Source organism: Sebastes fasciatus, chromosome 15 (genome assembly GCF_043250625.1).
Source record: "Sebastes fasciatus isolate fSebFas1 chromosome 15, fSebFas1.pri, whole genome shotgun sequence".
Classification (NCBI taxonomy): Eukaryota; Metazoa; Chordata; class Actinopteri; order Perciformes; family Sebastidae; genus Sebastes; species Sebastes fasciatus.
The window spans coordinates 23,119,602-23,143,505 of NC_133809.1; the positions used below are offsets into that span (position 1 = coordinate 23,119,602).

Sequence of the window (23,904 nt, forward strand, 5' to 3'; positions counted from 1 at the left end):
CACACGCGAGCGCGCATGGGACACCGACCCGGGTAATTTCGGTTTATTAATGCCACCACAGATATTATGTGAAGATAAACGGACCTGACTTTAACCACAGTATCAAAACCTTTGGTAAACACTGACAGTCAAAAGCCAGATGGTTAATGTGAAAGCTTTTTGTCTTGATTAATCATTGACAACCCCTGTGAAGATCAGCTCTGAAGATAAATATGCCTATAATAAAAACATAAACAAACCAGTTCAAAATGAAACTCTCTCTCTCTCTCTGCATGTCATACTGTAGCTAACAGCGGTACAAGATTACGCTGCACGTGACCACAGGCAGCTTTGTTCAAAGGTAAATTACATATTTTCCTAAGAAAGGTACACCCCTCCATGCCCCGGTAGCCTCTGGCATTTACAGCATTTTAAAAGTGACAAAGCCTCTCCGGCTCTCACCTGCAGATCCACTCACAGTTTCTCTCTCAAGCCGTTGAGGTAAGAGCTTCAAAAGACAATCATATTTTAAAGATTGATTCAGATTTCACATTTTATTGCTGCATATTGACATTCAGCCTAGCCTAGTGCAATGCCTTTTGCTGTAGGCAACAAAGCATTACATGTTTACATGTTCTAGTTTACACTTTAAGAGACTGTATACATGTGGTTTCTAGTGACAAAGTTGTCTTAAGAATAAATGCTGTACTTTTTTACTTTACACTGTGTAGTGATATGGTATGAAGATATTTTTTGAGCTCCTAAATATAATATTAATATTTCTACAAATGGTAATATGTTTTATAATACATAAAGGAAGAATAGGTTTTCTATTAGACTGCTGTAATTTTTGTATAATATCTTTATATAGCACATATCAAAATAAAGTTACAAAGTGTTTCACATAAAAACAAATAAAAAAAAACAAACATACAAAGCTATAACAAAATAAAAGTAATAAAATAGCAACATATAAATTAAAATAAAACAATAACAACAACAATCAGGTGAATCGGAGAAGGAAATGCACATGCTTCCATACAGGCCACAAAGGGTCTCTGAATGGTTGGATGAGTATTAAAATAATGTAAATTATGTACTATGGGCTTTATAATCGCCTGGCCTGTATTTAGCAAACTGTTAAGACTGAAATCTTGAACCTAAGTAAAAGATAACAACAAAAAAACTTACCATACCATCAAAATAATATTAAGACAAATAATATTATTGCTCATGTATTACTTTCAAATACTGATTTGAAATTAATAGTATTTCCAAATTATGCTAGTTTTAGCATATTATTTGCATTTGTAGATTTGATAGGATGTTACATCATTTGTCTTCTATTTTATCTTATTTTTGAAGAGTGCAAACAACATTGATTTAATTTGCAATCACTTTCCATTCGTCTTCATTGTCTGTCTTGTACATCCAGTATTTAATCTACCAGCAGCAGAATTTGCTTCCTGCTACAGTATAATTTTCTTTTTGATTAATTTTAAGCCAAATTCATATTTATATATTGCAAATTTTTCATTGGACATTAAATGCTACTGGAGACGTTAGGAATTTCGTACAAATAAAACAAACTTTTAAAATGAATGCAATTATATCATTACAAAATAATATAACTTGTGATTCCTGCTCACGTTTTTGCACCTTCTTTCTTGGCTCTTTTGAGTTTTCTTAAGTGTAATTCTTAGAAGTTTGATAAATATGGGCTCTGATCTCCAGTGGTGGAAGTACTGAGAAGTTTTACTTAAGTAAAAATAGCAATATCCCTGTGTAGAAATACTCTGTTACAAGTAAAATTCTGGAATTCAAAATGTTACTTAATTAAAAGTAAAAAAGTATTAACATCAATTAAAGGGACTATTTGTAACTTTCAGAATTGCTTGTTAACAGCGACACCTGTGGCCGTGAAGTCAATGAAAGTCAGCGTCGGGCTCGCGCTTGTGCTCGCTCTACGTAGACATGAACGAGCATCGCTCAAAACAGTGAGGCGACACATGTCAGCTAAAACCACAATATCACTCTATATTTCACCTGCTGGGCAGTAATGTTAGCTGACCAGACGAAGGTCTCTCCATGAATCACTGCTGATCCTAGTGTTGGCTTTTCCTGCATCAGTTACCGTCTCCGAGCGCCCCCGCAGGGAGACACTGGCACCGGTCGGAGACGATAACGTTTCTCACTGAGGAGCCCCGTCACTTCACAAGACACGGGAAACCTCTGTTGGTCTGGAGGAGCTGCAGCATTTATTTCTGCACAAACGTCCACTGTACATTCACTAGATATTCTCAGAGCTAAACTAACTCTTCTGCAGTGTGTAGTGAGCGCGCATGAACGTGAGGTGGAGCGAGAACGCGCGCGTTGTGTCAGTGAAGACAAGCAGGTAGAGGAGCGGTCTGAACAGCGTAGCCACACGCGAGCGCGCATGGGATCCCGACCCGGTAGATTTATACCTGTAAAAAGTTAAAAAAAAATGTTTTTAAAGAATTTCACAATAACATATATTATATTATTGAATTATAATTATTGATGCATTAAAAGGTATACTACTTGTGGAATTTATTTTTTTATTATATACACTGCTGGGTATTTTGTGAATTTCACAAAGGGATCAACAAAGTCCTATCTTTATCCAAGTTAATACGTCATACTTTATTTGTTGATAATATTTTGTATTATTAATCTGAATCTGCAAATTAACTAAAGTTAAAAAATGCCTCTGAGATGTAGTGGAGTAGAAGAACGTATAGCAGAAAATGGACATACTCAAGTAAAGTACAAGTACCTTAAAATTGTACTCAAGTACAGTAAGTAAATGTACTTAGTTACTTTCCACCACCGCTGATCTCGACCTCACTGATAGGAGAGTTTGGACCGCTTGTGGTGGACGAAAACCTTATTTTTACTGTATGTTGGCCTTTCATTTCTCGTTTATCTGCATCTCTCAAATTTGCATGCAAAATGATTGTAAATGCCAAAATAGTTCTGGATCTCATTTTCCTCAACAGAGCCCAAACGCTTCAGCAATGCCTCCTCCCGGCGTGTGTCTGAACATTATGGAGGCTCGCCAGAAGCAAGAAGGTTATGGGAGCTTCGCCAACCCTGACAGGTTCTTCAACCAAGACTACCAGCAGCTGAAACAGTTCTGCATCGGCCGAGGAGTACGGTACATCGATGACATGTTCCCCCCCGACAGGAACTCCCTCGGCCAAGGGATACTGAGCCCTTCTGACATGGCACAGGTGGTGTGGCTGAGACCAGCGGTGAGTGTTTTGGAAGGGTTAAACAAAAGCAGAAAAGAACCCGTATCACATGTTAATGATTAATAAAGGATATCATTTATAGCAGTCTGTCATCAGCAGGGAGCTAAACCGATACAGCCAAGATTAAAACCTTTCATCTTTAATTGTAGCCCTTGTAGCACTTTCAACTCACAATAAGACTCTGTGTTCAAACTCAACCTGACTGACAGGTTACAGTAAAGTGGTATGCCAGGTATCTGATTGCGTGTGTAGCAACATGTGCAGTAAAGTTTTTTTTTTATTTTTATTTTTTTTTTTAAATTATTTCTGTCCTACCAGCTGCTGGTTGTGGCTATATTTACAGTTTCATGAATTATTTTGGAATAGAAATTAGAAGTCAAAAACAAACCTGACAATTCTCAACACAACATTTTGAGGGTATATGTTTAGGCACTGTACAAAAATGATTGGAGTCGGGAGGGGGAGCTAAGCCTTATTAGGCTTGCCGCAGTAGTCTGTGTTACCAGTGTTTGGGCATTCACCGATTACATTACTTGCCCACCGCCCCTGCCGTCATTTCGCTTTTCTTTTTTTTTTTTAAATAAAACCCATTTAGTTAATTTTCGCATATCAGCGCCATGTTATCAGTCGGACGACGGACACTACGAACAGCAAGTGAAAGTGTCTGCTCCGCATGCACAGTAGCAGGAGTCAGATTTCACACACGGGACGAGAGAGTTGACAGAATAGACGATGGCCGATGATTTTCTGTCAAAGCGAAAAGCAAAAGTACCTATTTCGAAATATTTGGGATTTAAACCCAATGATAAAAGGGAACCATAACATTAATGAGGCAATCGCTGTGCGGAGGACGGAGCACTCACAATCGGGGTACGCGAAAGCTCGACCGGAGAGGCCAGACAACGTTAAAGATCAAAGTAAGCTCTCACATCTGTTCTTATAAAAATGTCCGGTGTTGTCACAAATTTATTAACCGTTCTGGAAAATGTCCTCACCGTGACATCCCTAAACATTATATTTCACTTTTTAAAAAGTCATGGCCCTGCCCAGGATTATTAAATTTTCTTTGGACACTCCTCTGACTTCAACATCCTCCCCTTAGATATCCAAAAACGATAACAGTATAAACAATAATATCGATTCATTAATAATTAAAATAAGTGTCTTGATTACATTTTAGCTAGCCCTGGAAGAACAGACGATGAAGTATGTGGTCAGATCACCCATGAGACCATAGTAATTTGGCTTATAGCTTCACATGACACATTCAGCTTTATTGTGCTGTTTGATAAATCAATCATTAATGAATAAAGATTGTTGTGTGTTCTGTGTTTCTAAAATAGATATATTTGTCCTATTAACCACAGGTTAATTATAATGGGAAAAATAAGGCCTTGAAACAGCGATATGAGTATAGTCCTAATCTGTTCTGTTGTATTTTATGTATTTGGGGTTTTATACACAATAAATCTCACAAAGGTAGGCTGATCCCACCATTCCATGCTAATCATTTTTGTACAGTCCCTTACTGCATTGATATGTGACGTTTTCAATATTAGTTGATAGAAATTGAAGAAAATCTGAACCTATCTAAATACAATACTCACATGTACATTTGTGCAAATCAAATACCATTAGGAATTGCATTAAGATAAACGTGACATTTTTTTTAATAATATTTTTATATATATTTAAATATTTTTATTATAATATATTATAATAGTTTTTGACTCGTTAACATTCCCTCTGTTTCAGAAATTTGCTCCTAATCCAGCCTTCGTACTTGACGGGATCTCCAGGTTTGACTTTGGTCAAGGAAAACTTGGTAGGGAAATTTCTTCATTCATAATTTTTTTTATTGTTGGGCCTCCTTATCTCTCTGTCAACTCAATAACAATTTTTTACCCAGGAAACTGCTGGTTTCTTGCGTCTATCGGGGCTCTGACATTCCAGAGCGATGTCCTCGAGAAAGTTGTCCCTGTTGATCAAACATTTGATGAGAAATACTGCGGGCTGTTCCACTTCAGGGTAAGTACTAACAGCACAGCTGGTTATTATTTTTAGTGGTGTATTTTGATTGAACACTGATTCAAATCAGACTTAATGACTGTGTGATGTCACTTTCAAAATTCTTGTGGACCGCACTTTACATTTTTGGAAATAAAATGCTTTTAAATATATTGTTTACTGTGAATATTAAAGGGAAAAAGGAATATTTTGGCACACCTAAAAATAATTACTGACCACACATTGACACAAAACTTAAGTCATGACACATACTCTGCCATGTTTTACTTTTAAAAGTCACTTGGTAGTAAATGCATATTATTTCAAAAGAAACCTTTTTTTAACCACTCAGTTCTGGAGATTTGGAAGATGGCTGGACGTCGTCATTGATGACAAGCTACCGACAATCAATGGGAGACTAATCTTTGTTCATTCCAAAGACCAAAATGAGTTCTGGCCTGCTTTGCTGGAGAAAGCCTATGCCAAGTATATAAAGAAAACTATATTGTTTCTCAGACATAAATGTGTTGTCTTAGCATGAGTTTTGTCTTATATGTGGAGTATCTGTAACAATAATATCACATCCACTTGTGCCAGAGTGTGTGGCTCCTATACCGACATGAGCTGTGGAACTACTGCAGAGGCTATGATGGACTTCACTGGTGGCGTTCACATGTGTATCAAGCTGTCAGATCCCCCTAGAAACCTGTGGGAGCTGATGTGCAGAGCTGGCCAATCCAAGTCACTGATGGGCTGTGGTACACGTCAAGGGGTAAGAGTACAAAGATACCATACAAAACCACGCACTAACTGGTTCTTCTTCAACTATTTTGTAAACTGCACATAGATTATAGATGCTGTACAATAAACTAAACCTCAACTTGAACAAAAAGACAGGTTTAAATAAGTTAAAGTTCTCAAGTGAAGAGCTTCACTGGAGGCAAAAAAAAATAATTCATTGCATCCACGAGCAGAGCAAGCATGGTCGCTTGAAAAGTGGAAATGATGATGGGTTCATATTTTTCCTGCATGAATTGTTAACAGTATGTTAGTGAAACAGGTTTCAACATATAATTACATACATGACTAACCGGTCTGTGGCGGAAAGAAAGAAATGTCAAAGTGGTGGATGGGTGCATCCCACACGAAAAATATATACATTTATCATGATGATGATATATGATGTAGGGCTGTCAAAGTTAGCGCGATAACACCAATTTGTTTTAAACGCCACTAATTTCTGTAACGCATTACGTAATTTGCGATTTTTAGCTTGTAGCGGGCTCAGTTTGAAATCTGGAGTGAAGATACTGGCATCATATGAAACTAGAAAACCTAAGTAATGTAACCATGTCATACTAGCTTGTCACGGTGGCTAAATAACACTCTAAACTTGTGCTAAATTTTGGCGAGGAAAAACTGTCATGGCCAGTTTCAAAGGGGTCCCTTGACCTCTGACCTCAAGATATGTGAATGAAAATGGGTTCTATGGGTACCCACGAGTCTCCCCTTTACAGACATGCCCACTTTATGATTATCACATGCAGTTTGGAGCAAGTCATAGTCAAGTCAGCACACTGACACACTGACAGCTGTTGTTGCCTGTTGGGCTGTAGTTTGCCATTTTATGATTTGAGCATATATTTTTTTTATGCTAAATCCAGTACCTGTGAGGGTTTCTGGACAATATTTGTCATTGTTTTATGTTGTTAAGTAATTTCCAATAATAAATATATACATACATTTGTATAAAGCAAGCATATTTGCCCACTCCCATGTTGATAAGAGTATTAAATGCTTGACAAATCTCCCTTTAAGGTACATTTGGAACACTTAAAACATTTTTATTAATTAATTTGCAATTAATCACGATTAAATACTTTAACCGACTGATAAGCCCTGCATAGACTGCCACTAACCAACAAATTGCACACTGACCGTCATATGACACACTGTAGTCATTCACAGTAGTTCACTATGTGCAGTAAAATAAAGCAGCGTCATCAACATAGAATAACATAAAATGTACATGTGTACAATTAAGATAAAAGGCAGCGTTGTACAGGTGTTCGGATCTGGCTAACTTGCCATTTAGGGCTTTGGTGGACAAGGGGGACAAAGGATTTGAGCGCACACTGGACGTATCTGTCTATTAAACATGAAGCTACAACCAGGAGCTGGTGTTAGCTTAGCTTAGCACAAAGACTGGAAACAGTGGGAAACGGCTAGTTCGGCTACTTCTGTCGGTCATGTGATCCTCTCCTTGCAGGTCAAAGTGGTCTGTCTGTAAAACTGTTTACTCTTTGTATTATGATTTTTTAAGCCATGGAGGTTTTATATTTGAAAAACTTTCCCAGAGCCTAAGCAATTTATATTTGCAAATTATCATCCTAATGTAAAGTCTATGGACTGAACAGGTGGGACCAGCTGGAAACACTACTGATAGCAGTGGGTAGCAAACCCGGAAGCTATAGAAAACTTTTGACTTATGCGCTTAGCGAGCATTTTTCATTCAAATGGAATGACCGCCATCTTGAAGTTCAGTATCCAGTCATGGTCAAGAACATCACATTTCTAGTGTTTGTGCTAAGCTAGCATCAGCTGTTGGCTGTAGCTTCACATTTACCGTACAGACATGAGAGTGGTGGTAGATCTACTCTCTATCTCTAAAGTACAAATGCATATTTCCCAAAATGTCAAAATATTGTAGATTTTTTTTATCAAAGGTAAGTCAACTTTATCTTATTGATCAATGTTTTTGGCTTTTAGGAGACACCTGAAAACAAACTATTGCCAAATGGATTGGTCCAAGCTCATGCCTACACTGTCACGGGGGTGAAACAGGTGAAAAATTACACTTCATTTATTGCACTTGGAATTTGGAAGTAACAACGCAACAATCATTTGTCTAATAGTTATCATAAAGAGTATATTACCAACAGTTAGCAATTAGGTTTTGTACCTTTTACCTTTGCAAATGATTTATGGATTCATTTGTTGCATTTTTACATTCATGTTACATAACTATGGTGCTGTCTCCCGTGATAATTGCTGGTCAGATGATGAGCCGAGGGCGACCGGTGAACCTGGTGCGTTTGTGGAACCCTTGGGGCAATGGAGAGTGGAACGGAGACTGGAGTGATCGGTAAGAGCGACTGTTTCACAGAGACATGGCTCTGATTTGCAGTAATGTTGAGATTATTTTCCAATGATGAGATAAGTAAACCTGGTCTTTTGCTTTTTTGGAATATAATCACTTCAGTGGTCTTTACGCAAAGGCGTAGGTTTCATTTCAACATCGGTGGGGACAAATACTAAGTGGAGGGACTGGGAGGGTCGTCCCCCCATAACATTTTGAGCATCAAACACTTCATTTCCTGCATTCTGATGAATGTTTCTCTATCAATTTATGGTGGAAATGTCTTTATTTATATAAAGGACAACACAAAATTCAAGCGCAGGTGACAAACTATCAAAATATAATGGAATATAATGGAGTAGGGCTCTCAGACATTCTGCATGCAGGCACGATTTACTCTTCCATCCTCTTTTTTTCTTTTGTTTGGGGAAGTAACCTCTTTAAATGTGCATATGGCACCTATTCACATCAATGATACATTATTTCATTTTAATTAATCTCTAAAGCCTTGGACTTTATTTGTTTTACATTCATACTATTTTTGAGTGCATTGAAAAATAATTTGTGGAGAGAATCATTTTTATATAAATCACAAAATAAATTTGTGAATCATTCTGTGTGCATTAGTTAATATTGAGATTGATCTGATTCCATACACTTCATCTGCCTTCTCAGTCACCTCAACCACACAGATAGCTGTCTTATTCATAGCTGTCAGTTTCCAGCGACTTCACGTCATTCAGATGCAGTAAGAAATAATTACAGGTTGTTCTGTCTGTTCTGTCTGATAGGATAATGCAAATGACTTCGCTCAAATATTGGTAGGGACAATTCTATCCTCCAACTGCAAACTTACACCCTTGTCTTTACGGTATATTCCTGTAGGTAGCACATAAAGGGCTTAAAAAGGTCATTTGGAAAAGGAGTGTGAGAAGCCTGTCAAAACAGTGCTCTGAAAAGCTCCCCAGTTTATTCTAAACTGGTTTTGCCAGTGAAGTAAGCCGCTGTATTGTCCTGCCTTAAAGGCAACTTATAACATATGCTTTTCATTCACAGAAAATACCACCTGCGCTGTATTTGCATGTGTGTTGAGGGAGAGGTCCTGTTTCTAAGCCTCGGGACACGGGTTACAACTTTGCCTCTGAATTCCTCGAAAGAACTGATAATAAGATATTGTCTCCCCTCTCACTTGACAAACTGTCTTCAAGGTCATCTCTGTGGCAAACCGTGAGTGCAAACGATCGGGAAATGTGCCTATCAGTGGTTGACGATGGAGAGTTTTGGTAAGAATGTTTTATCAAATGTAAGAAACGTTTGTGTTTGATGTGTTCTGTCTGCCTACACTGTAGCAACTACAGTAAAAACTACAATGCAGTGGATACCTAAAGTGTTATAGATTTAAAACGTAAGATATTTACAACTATGCTTTACAATGGCAACAAATAGAATACTACTACTTATGCAGCATTATAAAAAAAACAACCATATTTGAACATTCAAGAAATTGAGACAAAATCATATTTTAAATAAATTCCACTGCGGTGGTTAGGTTATATTTTAGGATGCAAGGCGAAACACAACAACAGGCTTACTGTGTTGAAATGAACGACAGTTGTCTGTTGCAGGATTGTAAACATATTTTTCCGACACAAAGCAGCTCGAGGAACTGGCTTGTTTGTAGTTACTTCACAAACTCACTAATTCACAAATACACAGAGGGAGCTGTTAGTCGTTAAGTAGTTGGAAAAATGTATTTCCCCAAGAGGAGTTAATAAAGTGCTTCTTTTCCCAACTGATACAGAAGGAATATATTTTCCTATTTGAATCTTGCATTGTATTTCTTTGGGCTTCATAGTTTCAGCATCACGTCCAAATTAATCTCTGTTGTCAACAGGATGACTTTGGAGGACTTGTGTAAGTTCTACACAGATCTTGACATCTGCTCCACGTGTCCCGACTTCCTTGGTGGAAACTCCTTTGGTCACTGGAAGACCTCCGTGCATGAGGGCAGATGGGTTGCAGGAACAACTGCTGGAGGATGCATGAATAATGGAGGTACTTCCAGGAGATCTGGACTTAAATTTAATAAGACCAGATATTATTTGCTATACCGTGTGATTGATAATACTTTAAAATACTAGCAAGTGGCTCCTGTCATACCATGCACAATTTGGCAATTTGGCACTGCAACAGACGAGAATATCCTCCCCCCGCCCCCCTTAGTTTTTTTATTACCCTTTTGTCTAGAAAGTCACGGATCAAAATGTAATAGCAAAATGCAGCAGGGGAAAAAAATTACTAAACACTAGAGTAAACAATAATCAAAAACAATAGAGAGAATTGCTAATAATAATAATAATAACATAATAATGAAAAAGAAGCATTATATTTGTACAGAACCAAAAGATTAATGTTGAATTTCTGAAAACACCAAGGTGTTTTGGGCCAGAGCCATTATCCACACTTAACATTTATGGAAACCCCAGTTCCCTTTTTTATCTCATAATATATTAAGGCAACATGATTTTGACTGATATTGCAATTGCGATATGATTTTATGATAATAGAGGGAATGATCATTTTTACATCATTATTCTCATTTTCGCTGAAAAACATATTAAAATGATTATTGTGTGATCTGTACCGAACAAGATGTTTTCTTAAGTCTGTAGAATGTGATGTGTCAGCCAGGACATCTCTACAGCACATCTCTACAGAAATTATCAGTGCAACTGTGCGACTTTTACATTTTGTTTTAGCTCCAGCCATTGTTTTTTTTCGTTATCATAGCTTTGTACTCACCAGAGTAACATAATTTGCTTAATTAATAATCCCGCTCAAATTATATCTTAAATCTGAGTTCAAGTTTTAACGAACTGAAAGAAAAGCCAAATGCTCTTTTGTGAATGTGTATTGCATGGATGGTGTGGTTGATGTGGCTGTTTATAGAGCTGGCTACTTTATATGACCTCTTAATCATATATTTGCTAAAACTCAGGCACAAGATGGTCACAAGCACAAAACAATGCATCATATTCCCACTTCCAGCGAAGAGAGAATGATAAAATATCGTAGCAGAGCTCTTCCTTGTTACTGGGAAAGATAAAGTCACAAAAGCACCGCAAACAGTGCAAAGTGCAGTTATGATGAGATAAGACTTGTCTGTAACGTTGTTTAACACAGAACCTTATCTTGCTCACACCAGCAATTACATCATGCAGTAAAAGTAGGACAGTTAAAATTTGCAATAAAAAGAATTGTGTCATGCTTACGTAACTTTAATACACAACAACTCTCACAACAACTCTCACAAGTCATGCAACAACTTGACTTTGCAGGTTATTTGGTACAGAATAAGCAAATATTTCACAAATGCTCTATTGCTACAAGCCAGCCCGTTCGCACGAAAAAAGAGTATGAATGCCACGATAATTCGCAAGGCATTTAATGTGCAATAAGAGCGCCTTTCTTGCTTTTGGCGTATCATTTATACACCATGTAGTCTGTACTGACTGCAATATAAACATATTCACAATAAATATGGTCCGATCAGAGCTAGTGACGTAGAATAAAAAGCGAGAAAGACCACTCACGGTGGGTGGGCGAGAGGGGAGGTGGATGGGTCCAACAAACACAGGACTTTTAACCAGAAAACCGTTGTTCGAGACTGGTGTTTTCTTGGTTACATTAGTGACGTTTGTGATGGGTTTTCCGAACTTTTCTGTACATTGTTTTCTGTACTTATTTTAAGTCCAATCATGATGTTTTTCCTAAACTTAACTACGGCTGTTATTGTGGCAAATGACACGCTAAGAGCGGCGTAAGAATGATACGCGAAAAGCCTAAAATGCGTCACGGAATGTCTGTGTAATATCATGCTATGTATACGCCTTCCTGTGAGACCTGGTTGTACAAGCTATGATACTGTAGATTCAGTAATAGATAAACTGACGTTTGAGGTCAGGTCCGACTTGATGAGGTTGATGACGGTTTCCACTTGCCTTTCTTTCAACTTCATTTTTTAGTTCATCAGTAACACCCAATAACATTTGATTTTAATCTTGATAATCAAATCACTCACCCTACTCTTTGTAAAATGATACAACGCAAAATAAATCTTACTGCTCTCTTTGTCTTTCAGACAGTTTCTGGACCAATCCACAGTATCGGGTCAAGATTGACTGTGAATGTTTGGAGAAAGAGGGCGAGAAAAATGTGCTGATATCTCTCATGCAAAAGTCTGACAAGAGGCACAGGCACCTGGTCGAAAATCTCCACATTGGAATCTGTGTATTTGAAGTAAATATCACCCTTTATTGTCTCTGTCACAGTATGAGGACTATTATAGATTTTATATTATATTATTATAGATAATTTGTATATATATCCCGTAATCCACGTAAACGTGAACCAGGAAGTATGGAGAGCGACAAACACCGCTTAGGGAGTAGGTCGGTGTGGATGGGTGGGTTAAAAAACACTGGACTTCTGCCCAGGAGTTTGTACACCGTGTGAAACCAGATGTCAACATTGATTTATTTGTCACGTAACTTCCGTACTCAAATAACACTACTTCCGGTGTTTTTAAGCCAAACCGCAATCTTTTCCTAAAGCTAACTAAGTAGTTTCGTAGACTATACCTCATTAAGTAGTTTAGTTGACTAAACCTAACTAAGTTGTTTCCTGCGAAGATGGAAGTTTATTTTGAAAAGACTGGAGCGGAAATTGACACGTGCGTCACGTGTTTCTGGACATTTGTAGGAAAACGCACGAAAAATGAGGAAGCGACTTACACGACCCTGCCTTGTCGGAGGTCTATTGACTATAACATTGGTATGCCCCACTCCTACTTGTTGCAGCTCCATTGGTGAGGCTGACATTGCACATTCAAAAGTAATTGAGTACACAAAGCCAGATCCAATGTTTCTGGCACAAAATGCCAGCTTCATTTGTATGATTCCACATGTGTGGCTATAACTCAATAATAATAATTATGGCTTGTAAGAACTTTAGAAGTATAAATGGTAAGAGAATGGATAAGTGACTTAATCAGGTTTTTAGAGGGCTTTCAACATTCAACCATTGACAAAACATCTCAGGTTTATTCCAAGGAGTCAAAGGAGGGTCGCAGTAAATCAAAGTAAACACAGTAAATGGACGACCACAGTCAAAGTCCATGCAACCTGTTTTGTAGGTTAGACAACATAGCAGCAAGGCAGGTTAAAGTCTTGGTCAGAGTCTGCTTTTCATTTTGAGTGACTGTATATATGCATGTAATGATATATTATTTTAACTGAAAAGTTTGACACTCATTTATTGAATTGCTTCTGTCCCCAACATGAACTCATCTTCCACTGATTTCCCTCAAGGTGAAGGAACAAGTAAGAAATAATTTGATCCCAATCCCACAATAAACCTTCTCCATCCACATTTTGCAACTCACGTAAAATATATAAACTGCAGAGGATTGAAATATATATATTTATTACTACAGTACAAGACACAGAAGGGGAAGTTCCCATCCTCGTTCTTCAGCAGCAACGCACCGGTGGCCCAAACTAAAACCTACATGAATGCACGTGAGGTGATGGAGTTCCTTTTTTTGAAGCCTGCTGAATACCTGATTGTGCCGGCCACCTTCAGTCCCAATGAGACGGCCTCCTTCATCCTGACCATCATCTCCAAGACAGAGACCCACGGCTAGTATGCTCACTCTCTCCGAAATAATCTGCATGGCGTGTGTCACACATTACTGGTGTTTCATATTAAGAAACAAGAAAGTACACTAATCCCACGTGGAACATCTTTGGTCTTTCCCGACAGTGAGAATTCGGTTGACTACAAAAATGAGCCAGTTGAAACGGTATGCAAGATTTAATAATATCAGTGTTTTTGGTGTTCATATTATTATAATATATTGTGTTCTAACTATACTATGTGAAATATGTTTTGACAAATTTCATTTGGGGTAAAATTACGCTTTCTCTTCTTTTAATTCCCAGCTCAAAAAGGTCCCAAATGTGCAGGAAAACGAGAAGAGGAGAACCATTTTCAAGCAATACTCCGACAAGGTAATATTTGTATACTCGATAACTAGCATAACTGCACTGATTTATTAATTTATTAAAAATCCACCCCTTTTCACATACTTTAAAGCTGCAGTAATCAATATTTTTATACTATGGGTCAAATAACTATGTATAGAGTAAGAGGGGTCATAGTAACAAACATAATAGCATTAATAATAGCAATTATCACATGACTCTGCAGTTCCCCTTGGCTTTATGAGTTAGCATTTTAGCACTTCCGGTTAGCCTAATGTTAGCCTTTTACTTCTGCCGATTGCATTTACGCTACAAAAATCATAAACGTGGTTATCATTTGTTTGGATTATCTTGCTGGAAAGAATGTGTCAGTATCATAAACCTGTGTTTGCCACAAAGCTTATTTTCTGCAATAATCCAAAAGCCAATGGAAAAATCCCATTGGCTTTCTGTCGAGGGAACCAGGGCGATGCTAACTTACTGGTTAGCCTACAAAAATATGTCATCCCTGGAGCACTCTATGGAGCATTTTAGTGTTTTTTTTCAACTCATTCTTTTGGTTTAACAAACCACAATTTTACAGTTTGGGTCTCTCTTATCGTCCTCATCAACCTCATTTTCAGCCGCATATGTTTTTTTTATTTTGTAACACGCACTTTCCCAGCACCAAACAGCAAACAGTCAAAGTTAGCAGCTAGATGGTGAACATAGTGGAGCATTTAGTGGCTAATGGGCCAGCTATTTACCTCAGAAGTTGGTGGAGACCAAAACAGAGCTTAAAGGAGAGTGAACATTGGATGTTCATTCGTCAGGTGGACCGGAACACAACTCAAGCAACCCATAAGTTTGCCAAATACAGTAGCAGTCTTCTAGCTGGGTGTGGGCAGAGTTTTTTTTTTCTGTTAACATGTGGCTGACAGAACTCATTAATGAAAGCTTTTGAGAAAGTTGACTACAGTCTATTATATCTTGTTTTCATTAATTTCCAGTATGAAGAAGTGGACGCTGAGAAGCTCCAGATGCTTCTAAATGAAGACATCCTGAAAGGTTTGGACTGCAAACTACTATTGACAAACAGCATTAAAGCTCAGTAAACATTGAAATACATTGTAATAATCTTAAATGATATGTGCACTGCTATATTGTAGGGTTCATGCCGATTTTCTTACTTCTTTTTTTAGGAGACTTGAAATCTGGAGGCTTCAGCATTGATGCCTGCCGCAGCATGGTTGCTCTGATGGATGTATCCTGTTGTGATGCATGTGACATCGATTATGATTTTGGTATAACTTACACACTCTAAATAACAGAGGCATAAATTTTTCCTCTATTCAAGCTGCTTGAATGTTATATATATATGTATATATATATATACACAGTATATGTGTGTGTGTGTATCTATCTACAGTACATACTGTAGATAGATATATACATACATATATACATTTACATACATATTTACATGGTCAAGCTAAGACAAACGCACAGCTCTGATACCTTAATGTTGGGTTAGACATCGATCACCGGCAAACTGAGCAGCGAGGAATTTCTCCATCTGTGGAAGAAGGTCGTCGCATACAAGGTAAAACTGTATTGAAAGTATTTTGTTATATTCACACACACATTAATGTATAGCAGCCTCTTCATTCTACCATACTATGCATCTAAATCAGAGGTTTCGGCGAGCCTGATCATTGTTGGTGTTTTTTTGTCATTTACTAGGACATTTTCTTCCGCACTGATGTTTCACGGACCGGAACGTTGTTACTGGGTGAGCTGAGGAATGCTTTCGTAGCTTCAGGTAAGACCATTCTTTCATTCCCTTGATTTATAAATTCATTGAATGGCATACATTGAAAACTTGAACTGTGCCATTTACGAGTGAGACCCAAACAAAACTGGGAAATAAAATATGACAGTGTGTAAACACACACACAAAGAGAGAACATTTTCAACTAAGAAACTGATAGGTGCCAGGTGGCCAGAACTCCAAATAACTGCTAATGTTGCTCCAGATATGCTCAATGTGTAGGAAACTGTTTGCCAGTAATGTGTTCACAGCTTTCGCCAAAAATCAGTAATTGCAGCTTTAAAGAACTTACTGATCATAGTATGTAACAACTTCCAGTAAAATAAGATTATTTTAGTGCCCCTTACCATGCCATGTATTCACTACCAGTAAACTCCATTCAGCAAATGATTAGTTTTAGGTATTAGATTTGAAATGATAAGTCTAACTAGAAAATTTCGCAAGAAAGAGAAGACGCATTTCCTCTTGCACTGAGGGTGTGTGTGTGTGAGTGTATTCTGATCACTAGCAAGAAGGTCGTACTCTATATCCTATACCGGATTGGCACGCAGTGTGATCTGGAGGACGGGGTACGATTGTCTGTGGACCACTGAAAGGAATAAATGAGTTCTGAAACAATAGTTGCTTGAATAAGTATACTATTGTGTACGAAACAGCGTGATGGAGTGAGGTGCTAAATAAGCATTGGAATAAGTCACTCTTGAGATAAAGGAGTGTCAGGAAGAAATTACTAAATTAGCAATTGGGCAGGTGAGAAGAGGGAGAAAAGAAACTACAACTAGAATTAGATTTAGGATTAGATTTCTACGATACAGGCACACTTATAATATACTTACACAATCAGTGCACACACACGCACACACACACACACACACACTTACACAATTAGTGCACACACACACACACACACACACACACACACACACAATCAGTTCACACAAAGACACACACACACGCCCACACATTTGTTCCCATGAGAAAGAAGTATTAAGAAAAACATTATTTTCTTGAGACACACCTTCTCCTAAAAGTCCCGCCAAGCACACAGTTATCTATTTCACTCAAAGCAGGCGTGACTTACACAGAACTGTCAAAACACTAAATGGGAACCTGTGTGGGCATGTGCATGTGTGTTAAAGTTTATGAATTCACCTTCATGACAACACGTATTTTTTGCAGTAGTTGAAGTTCTTTGCAGACATTTAGCTACAAACTGATTATTTTGGTGCTATATATTTATTATAATTCTATCTTGTCTAAAAGTGTTTAGAATTAAAACAATATAACCATCCAGATAAAGAGACAATAACTGTTGTCATGAACATCATAGCAAAGTAAAGACAACTTTATTTATATTAAGGATGTACCCATTTCCGAATTGGTTATTCAGGAAAGCACAAATGATGCGATGAAAACAGATTAAACAAGCGTACAACAACACAACGCAAGTGTGGGAAAAAAACGCGTGAACGAGCCCCCAAATATGTTACGGCCTCTCAGACAAACAACGCAAGTGTGGGGAAAAAACATATATATATATATAGATATAGATAGAGGACAGAGATGTTGAATGTCATTGGGTAATCACTTCTTGTGGTGGGGAATATTCCAAAGAATAAACTACCTTACAAAACCGGATTAAAATCAGGATTACTTCTAAGTAAATGCGTCACTCTCAACCTCCGACTTCCTAGGAAAAGAAGCTCCAAAGCTACCTTGGACCACGCCTTGTGTGTGTGTTTGTGTCTACCTCCTGAGCTCCAATAGCCCATCTGTATTCATGTGTGATGATGTTAGTCCCCATTTTGAAACTTGACCACAAACTAGAGACCTGGAGCATTCAGAGCATGGATGGCTTTCCTAGCTAGGTTTACAATAAGGAGGTTTCTGCAGGATTGGGAGGTTATCCAAGATGGGATAGCGTCTGAGCTGCATCTCAAATTAATCGTCAGGTTCCCAGCTCAGATGATGTACACCAATTCTATTAGCTTTATTTTGACTTGGAGGGGTAAGGATAAGTTATATTAAAGAAAATTACGTATACTTTTGGGAGGGAAAATCAGCTAATTACATAAAAAGTTATTTTTATAAAACGGTTGCTATATCGTGACAGTAGTGCATGAAACAGGTAACCTGAAAAAAATCATGTTCCTCTGAGTCCTCCGGTGCTCCTAACGGCATCTGCAAGATTTCACAGACCGGAGGAAAACAAGCAGTAAGAGCTGATCTGAGGTCTGCTGTCCAGCTGCCATCTACGAGAGCCAGCTGTCAATCACTCACGAACTCCGACCAAACGGTCAAACTAGGCAGCGCTGATCAAATATGAATCAATATTCTGTTATGTTAATGCCTATTTCTCTCCTCAGATGTTTTCAGAATCATCTTGTAGTGCACGGTTTAGCTATAAAATGAGAAAGTTTGTGACGCCACTGCCATTTTAAAATCTGGTGAAGGAACACCAAGTTCTGGTCACATGACCGGAGCACAGCCAATAGGAACGCTCTCTCAATGAAATGACCTGTGATTGGTCAAAGTCTCCCATCACGGGCTAGATTTTTTAAAATCCTGAAAACAGAGCCATGAGGACGTGCAGAACTCTAGTTTTCTCTCAGAACAATTGAATTACAATAATCTGAAAGGTTATTATGGAATTTTTGCCCAATGATGCCAAAAATATACTGCCTTCTGACACTTTAAGATTGTTTTAAACATCCCCTAATCGGCTCGGAAGTCCATCCTGGACGCACCGATCTCAAATCGTAAACATTAAACATGTTCAGCATTTACGATGGGATCTCCTGTTCATTCCGCACGTTTCGATGTACTTTTTGTACCTGTGCTGGCAACGTTGCAGGAGGAGTAGCGCGGCAAAGTTTAAGCAGAAGTCTGAATAAGAAATAAACGCGTCGAATAATAGACCAGTGTGCTTTGCACAAGGCTTTGCCTTGTGCTTCTAGGCACACTGGAATAATGGTCAATCGGAGCGACACATAGCCGAGCAATCACTGTCTGACATGACAAGTGCTAGGGAAACAAAGTCCTTCCCACTATTGTTACAATGAAGTTTCTGTTTGAAGACTGAGACCTGATTTGAATTTGACTGAGAGTGTTTTTAAGCTGATAATTTGCATGCAAGAAACTGCAGCTGTTTGTGAAACCGGAAGGCATTTATGAGCTGTGACTGCAAGACCATGGAATTATTGCTGGGACTGGCAAAATGCCAGACCAAAGACAGATTAAGTCTGATTTATGTAGGGGCGGAGCTGGGCTCTCAGCACAGAGGGGGTGGAGCATTCTCGAGGGGCCCCTTCTGATAAAGTCATTTTAAAATTCACCACTGTAACATAGCTGATATATCCTATCTATAAACACAGAGCCAAGCAAGCCTTTGTCTTAGAAAATGTACAGTGAAGCCACTTTGTCAGACAAGCTTGTTCTGAACAAGAAATACACACACACACACACACACACATATACATATATATAATCAATGTTATTCACTTCACCTCTCAGTGGTCTTAATGTTAAGGCTGATCGGTGTATATTATATATATATTCTCGTCTGTGACATATTATACAAATATAGACATTAAAACTGTAGTGAAAGGTGTAATATTGCTGGTATGATGTCAATATGACTCAACAGATCATTTTCACTGTCCATTTTTTGCTGTTAATCGCGTGTGTGCACAAATAGGTGACATGCTGACTCTAGATGAGCTGCATTCAAGGGCCGTATGGCTACCTTAACCTGTTAACATGGGCGCCGAAATGAAAAGCAAGAGGTTCCACGGCGCACACACGCCGCTAAGGTAGTTGGTGTGGCACGGGCGTAGACAGCGACAGCTATCTGCTGCCTGTCGATGTCTATTGGAGGTGATGCTGAAACACGGGAGATGATTAAAACGAGGATTTGTACTACAATATTGTAGTGACGGCCCCCTTTTCCCATCATGCCTAGTGCTGGACTGAGTTTAAATTTGCTATTTTATGTTCCAAAATGCAAATATTATTTTTTTGTTAGTGTTTGTAATGTCTGTTCAGAACATGGTGATTTGGTAGGCCTAATTGTCATTTTTGTGCTGATTCATAGTTTTAACCAGTTGGTGGCTGTTACATTTATTGACATTAGCTGTAATGTAAACATACAGCTCTAGTCACTGTTTGAGACAATACGATAGCTGAGTGGGGGGGTAACGTAGTTATTTTAATCCAAATCACTGTGTTTTCTTAAACCTAACCCAAGTAGTTTTGTTGCCTAAACCTAGTCTGACTCAAAGGATGTAGACTGTGGGTATAAGCTGCCACGTATCTCACGTGGCATTCTCCTCCCCTTCCGCTATCTATTTTGCAAAGGCACCGTCGCTGCCTCCTGGGCTTAGCGCTGCCCAAAGCAATTGTGATTGGTTTAAAGAAATACAAACAAGCCAGAGCGTTTTTTCCCCCCTATACTAAAATGATAATGTGTGGAGCTGGACTTTTCTTTAGCGCTGACACAGTGCTCTGGAGATAGGTCTGGCTATGCAAGTCTAAACCTAATCCGAGCTGTTTCCTGTGAAAACGGAAGTTTATTTTGAAAAGACAGTGTACAGTATGTAATGAGCGGAAATTGACACATGCAAAACTGGCGCTCGAAGGGTACCTAGAGCATCATAGTCTGAAGCATAGGGCCACTGACCAAGCTGCCGCATTTGATGAGTTGGGAGTGAGGACGCACTGCCAAGATGATATACGTATATATATATATATATATATATATATATATATATATATATATATATATATATATATATATATATATATATATATATATATATATATATATATATATATATGTAACCTAAACGAAACTCCTCCTAAGCTCTTGCTGTGTGTATGTTGAACAGGAATAAGGGTCAAGGATGACATGCTCAATTTGATGGCGCTGCGCTACGGTGCCTCAGCTGGACACATGACGCTGGAGAGCTTCATCACTCTCCTCCTCCGCTTGGACCGCATGCACGGTAAGTGAAGTCCAGTGGGGGACAAATGATGACACTATATAAGAAGTAACTGTCTGGTAAACATAAATATTTGACTACTTTAAAAAATAAGTTAGTCGGTCTAGTCTAGATATACAATTCATAACGTTTATGGCTTATGGTGATACAATTTATTTACAATTTGTTGTGTTGCTCATCAGAAATATTCAAACAATTGTCTGATGGAAAAGCCATGAAACTTCAAGAGTCAGAGGTAAGGGGTATTTACTAACCCTATTCTTCTTGTCTGAACTTTTCACACACCACAGCTGTTGATCTAGACTAGAAGACACAGAAAAGAAATACTCATCTTAGAATAACCTGTCTCTTCTTTATTTTCAGTGGATGTACATTTCAATGTACACTTAAACCAACGAGGACGACGGATGGCACAATTCATCAGGAAATACAGGAGTAGATATTTCAAAACTGTGTTTTCTTTTAATTTGCCAATTTGCATAATACATAAAAGATGTATTCTGCGCATGAGCCATTACACAGTATGTACTGTAACTATTTTTCTCTTTTTCTTTTTTTACTACTTTGCTTTACTTTACATTAATGTGAAAACGTAACACAACCAATCCTACAACATGAAGCACCTTAGTAGAATTCAAGTTAGACTGGAGATGGAATCTTCTTACATGTTTAAATGATTTGAGTTGCTGAACTTTTTTGTGTTATTATTATTAGTTATAATGTAGGCATATCACTCTGTGCTTTATAAAATGAAGACATTACACAGACACATTTCAGATTTCAGTATATGACATGGGCTCATTTTAACTGCAAAAAAACACCATTTTCTACAACTTTAAAAAATAAAAAAGTTCTGTAAGAATGTGTGTACCTGTAAATGGTTATTTTGTGCTGGGCACTTTTATCACATGTCAACTGTCTGTTTTCTGCCAATTCCAATCATTAATTATTATTAGTACAAATAGCTCTTTAGTAACAATTGGTTTTATCACAGAGGAACATATCGACCTTTAAAGGTCCCATATTATAAAAAAGTGAGATTTTAAAGTTTTTTATTATAAAACAGGCTTAAGTCTTATATAAATACTGTGAAAGTATCGAAACACTCAATCCACAGGGAAATACACACAGCCCGTGTTCAGAAACTCTGCATTTGAAACAAGTTTTTTCTGCCCATTTGTGATGTCACAAATATACAATATTTAGACCCTTGACATAATTTGAAACGTAAACATTCTAAATGTGTCCCAGTTTATTTCCTGTTGCAGTGTATGTGAATGTCATCCGCTTACAGGAAGTACACATGGACCCAAGCTGTTGCTTAGCAATGTAATTCTGTTGCAATTCTGTCAAAATGCGCTAAAATGGAGCGTTTCAGACAGAGGGTAAATACAGGCATATTCAGGCTGACAGTATGAGGAAAATAAAGGTTTTCTTTAACATTATGGCATGTAAACATGTTCTCGTAGAAACACAAAATTCAAGTATGAACCTGAAAATGAGCATGATATGGGACCTTTAATCACATATTTATGACTTCAGTCAAAACTCTTAAAGAAAACAAAAGTATATATTATATTCTCATTGGAAACGCACCCTGAGGTCCAGTTTACTAATCAAATAAATATCAAAGGGTGTAATGTTTGACTTGACAGTAATAGGTAAACTATGATTTAAGTATTATTAATAATTAATTTCTTCCTCCGTGAGATTGTTCGATCACAAAGTGTTACTATGTAAATTAAAACCACATAGAAAAATGTGCCTTTAACTGTGCCTGCTCCTTCAGCAAAAAGCAAATATGAGGTACTCCTCTCAAACTATTAGATGTTGCAAACAAAGGTTGAATGTTAATTAAAATGTAGCATTAATGATGCACCATTTTGAGGAGGATGTCAGCCTGGTTGGCATAAAAAAAGGTGTATAATTCAAGTTTTCATAAAGACTTTAGTATTGCACTGCTGCCCTGTGGCTGAAAACAGTACAGCAATCTGTTGCGTTCAAGCTCTATTGAACGCTCTGAGTAGTGGGCGAAGGTAAATGAAATTCTAACATTATCATGATGTGTTCAAATGTTATCTTGTAAAATGTGGTTTTGGGTGTGTGAAACTTGAATAAATCCAGCTGTTTGACGGAGATGTTTTCACAGCAATATAAAATAGATATTGGAGAGGGAGTTTTGACCTGTTCAACTTCCTAACACTAGCTCTAAGCAGCTTTTAATACACAAGTAAAACCAAAAATTTACAAGATTTTTTTAAAATCAAAACAAATATTGAAATAAATATACAATAATTTATTTCCAAATCATTTGACTTGTGTGTTTTTATGCAAATAACCACTATAGATGACAATAACAAAGTTCAGTACAGTACTGTGTACTGTGTACGGAGTGCAAATGGTGCTGGAATAATGTAACAGGTTGCTTTATATACATGCCGTAGGTGGATATGACAGTATATAGTCTGCAGTGTATACCACATACTTAGATTTATATTGACAGTGATGATATTTACATGTTAAAAAACAATAGGCCAACCTAAATTATAAAACATATATCCTAATGTGCAGGTCCAGTTGATGCTTAGTGTTACAGGGTTATTACACAGGGATTGTTCCATCTTGACACTAAGTGAGTGGTGTTAAGAAA

General features: G+C 37.7%; 1 protein-coding gene across 1 annotated transcript; it reads left to right on the forward strand.

The window, feature by feature from the left end:
* Positions 1 to 434: 434 nt before the first annotated feature.
* Positions 435 to 23,561, forward strand: LOC141783534 (calpain-9-like). Its single transcript, XM_074660905.1, has 21 exons — positions 435 to 480; positions 3,000 to 3,254; positions 5,010 to 5,079; positions 5,164 to 5,282; positions 5,614 to 5,747; positions 5,859 to 6,033; positions 8,031 to 8,105; positions 8,321 to 8,406; positions 9,609 to 9,683; positions 10,295 to 10,455; positions 12,542 to 12,699; positions 13,895 to 14,103; positions 14,224 to 14,263; positions 14,403 to 14,471; positions 15,434 to 15,491; positions 15,626 to 15,687; positions 15,958 to 16,026; positions 16,167 to 16,245; positions 21,141 to 21,257; positions 21,437 to 21,489; positions 21,618 to 23,561. The coding sequence occupies exons 2-21, from the start codon at positions 3,018 to 3,020 to the stop codon at positions 21,642 to 21,644; spliced, it is 2,073 nt and encodes a 690-aa protein (XP_074517006.1). The 5' UTR covers positions 435 to 480; positions 3,000 to 3,017; the 3' UTR covers positions 21,645 to 23,561.
* Positions 23,562 to 23,904: the final 343 nt, after the last annotated feature.

Excerpts from the sequence above, each read along its gene's own strand:
- LOC141783534 (XM_074660905.1), top strand. The coding sequence starts at position 3,018 with ATGCCTCCTCCCGGCGTGTGTCTGAACATTATGGAGGCTCGCCAGAAG. Across the intron at positions 3,255-5,009 it reads TGGTGTGGCTGAGACCAGCG|AAATTTGCTCCTAATCCAGC; the intron begins GTGAGTGTTTTG and ends CCTCTGTTTCAG. Across the intron at positions 14,472-15,433 it reads TCAAGCAATACTCCGACAAG|TATGAAGAAGTGGACGCTGA; the intron begins GTAATATTTGTA and ends ATTAATTTCCAG.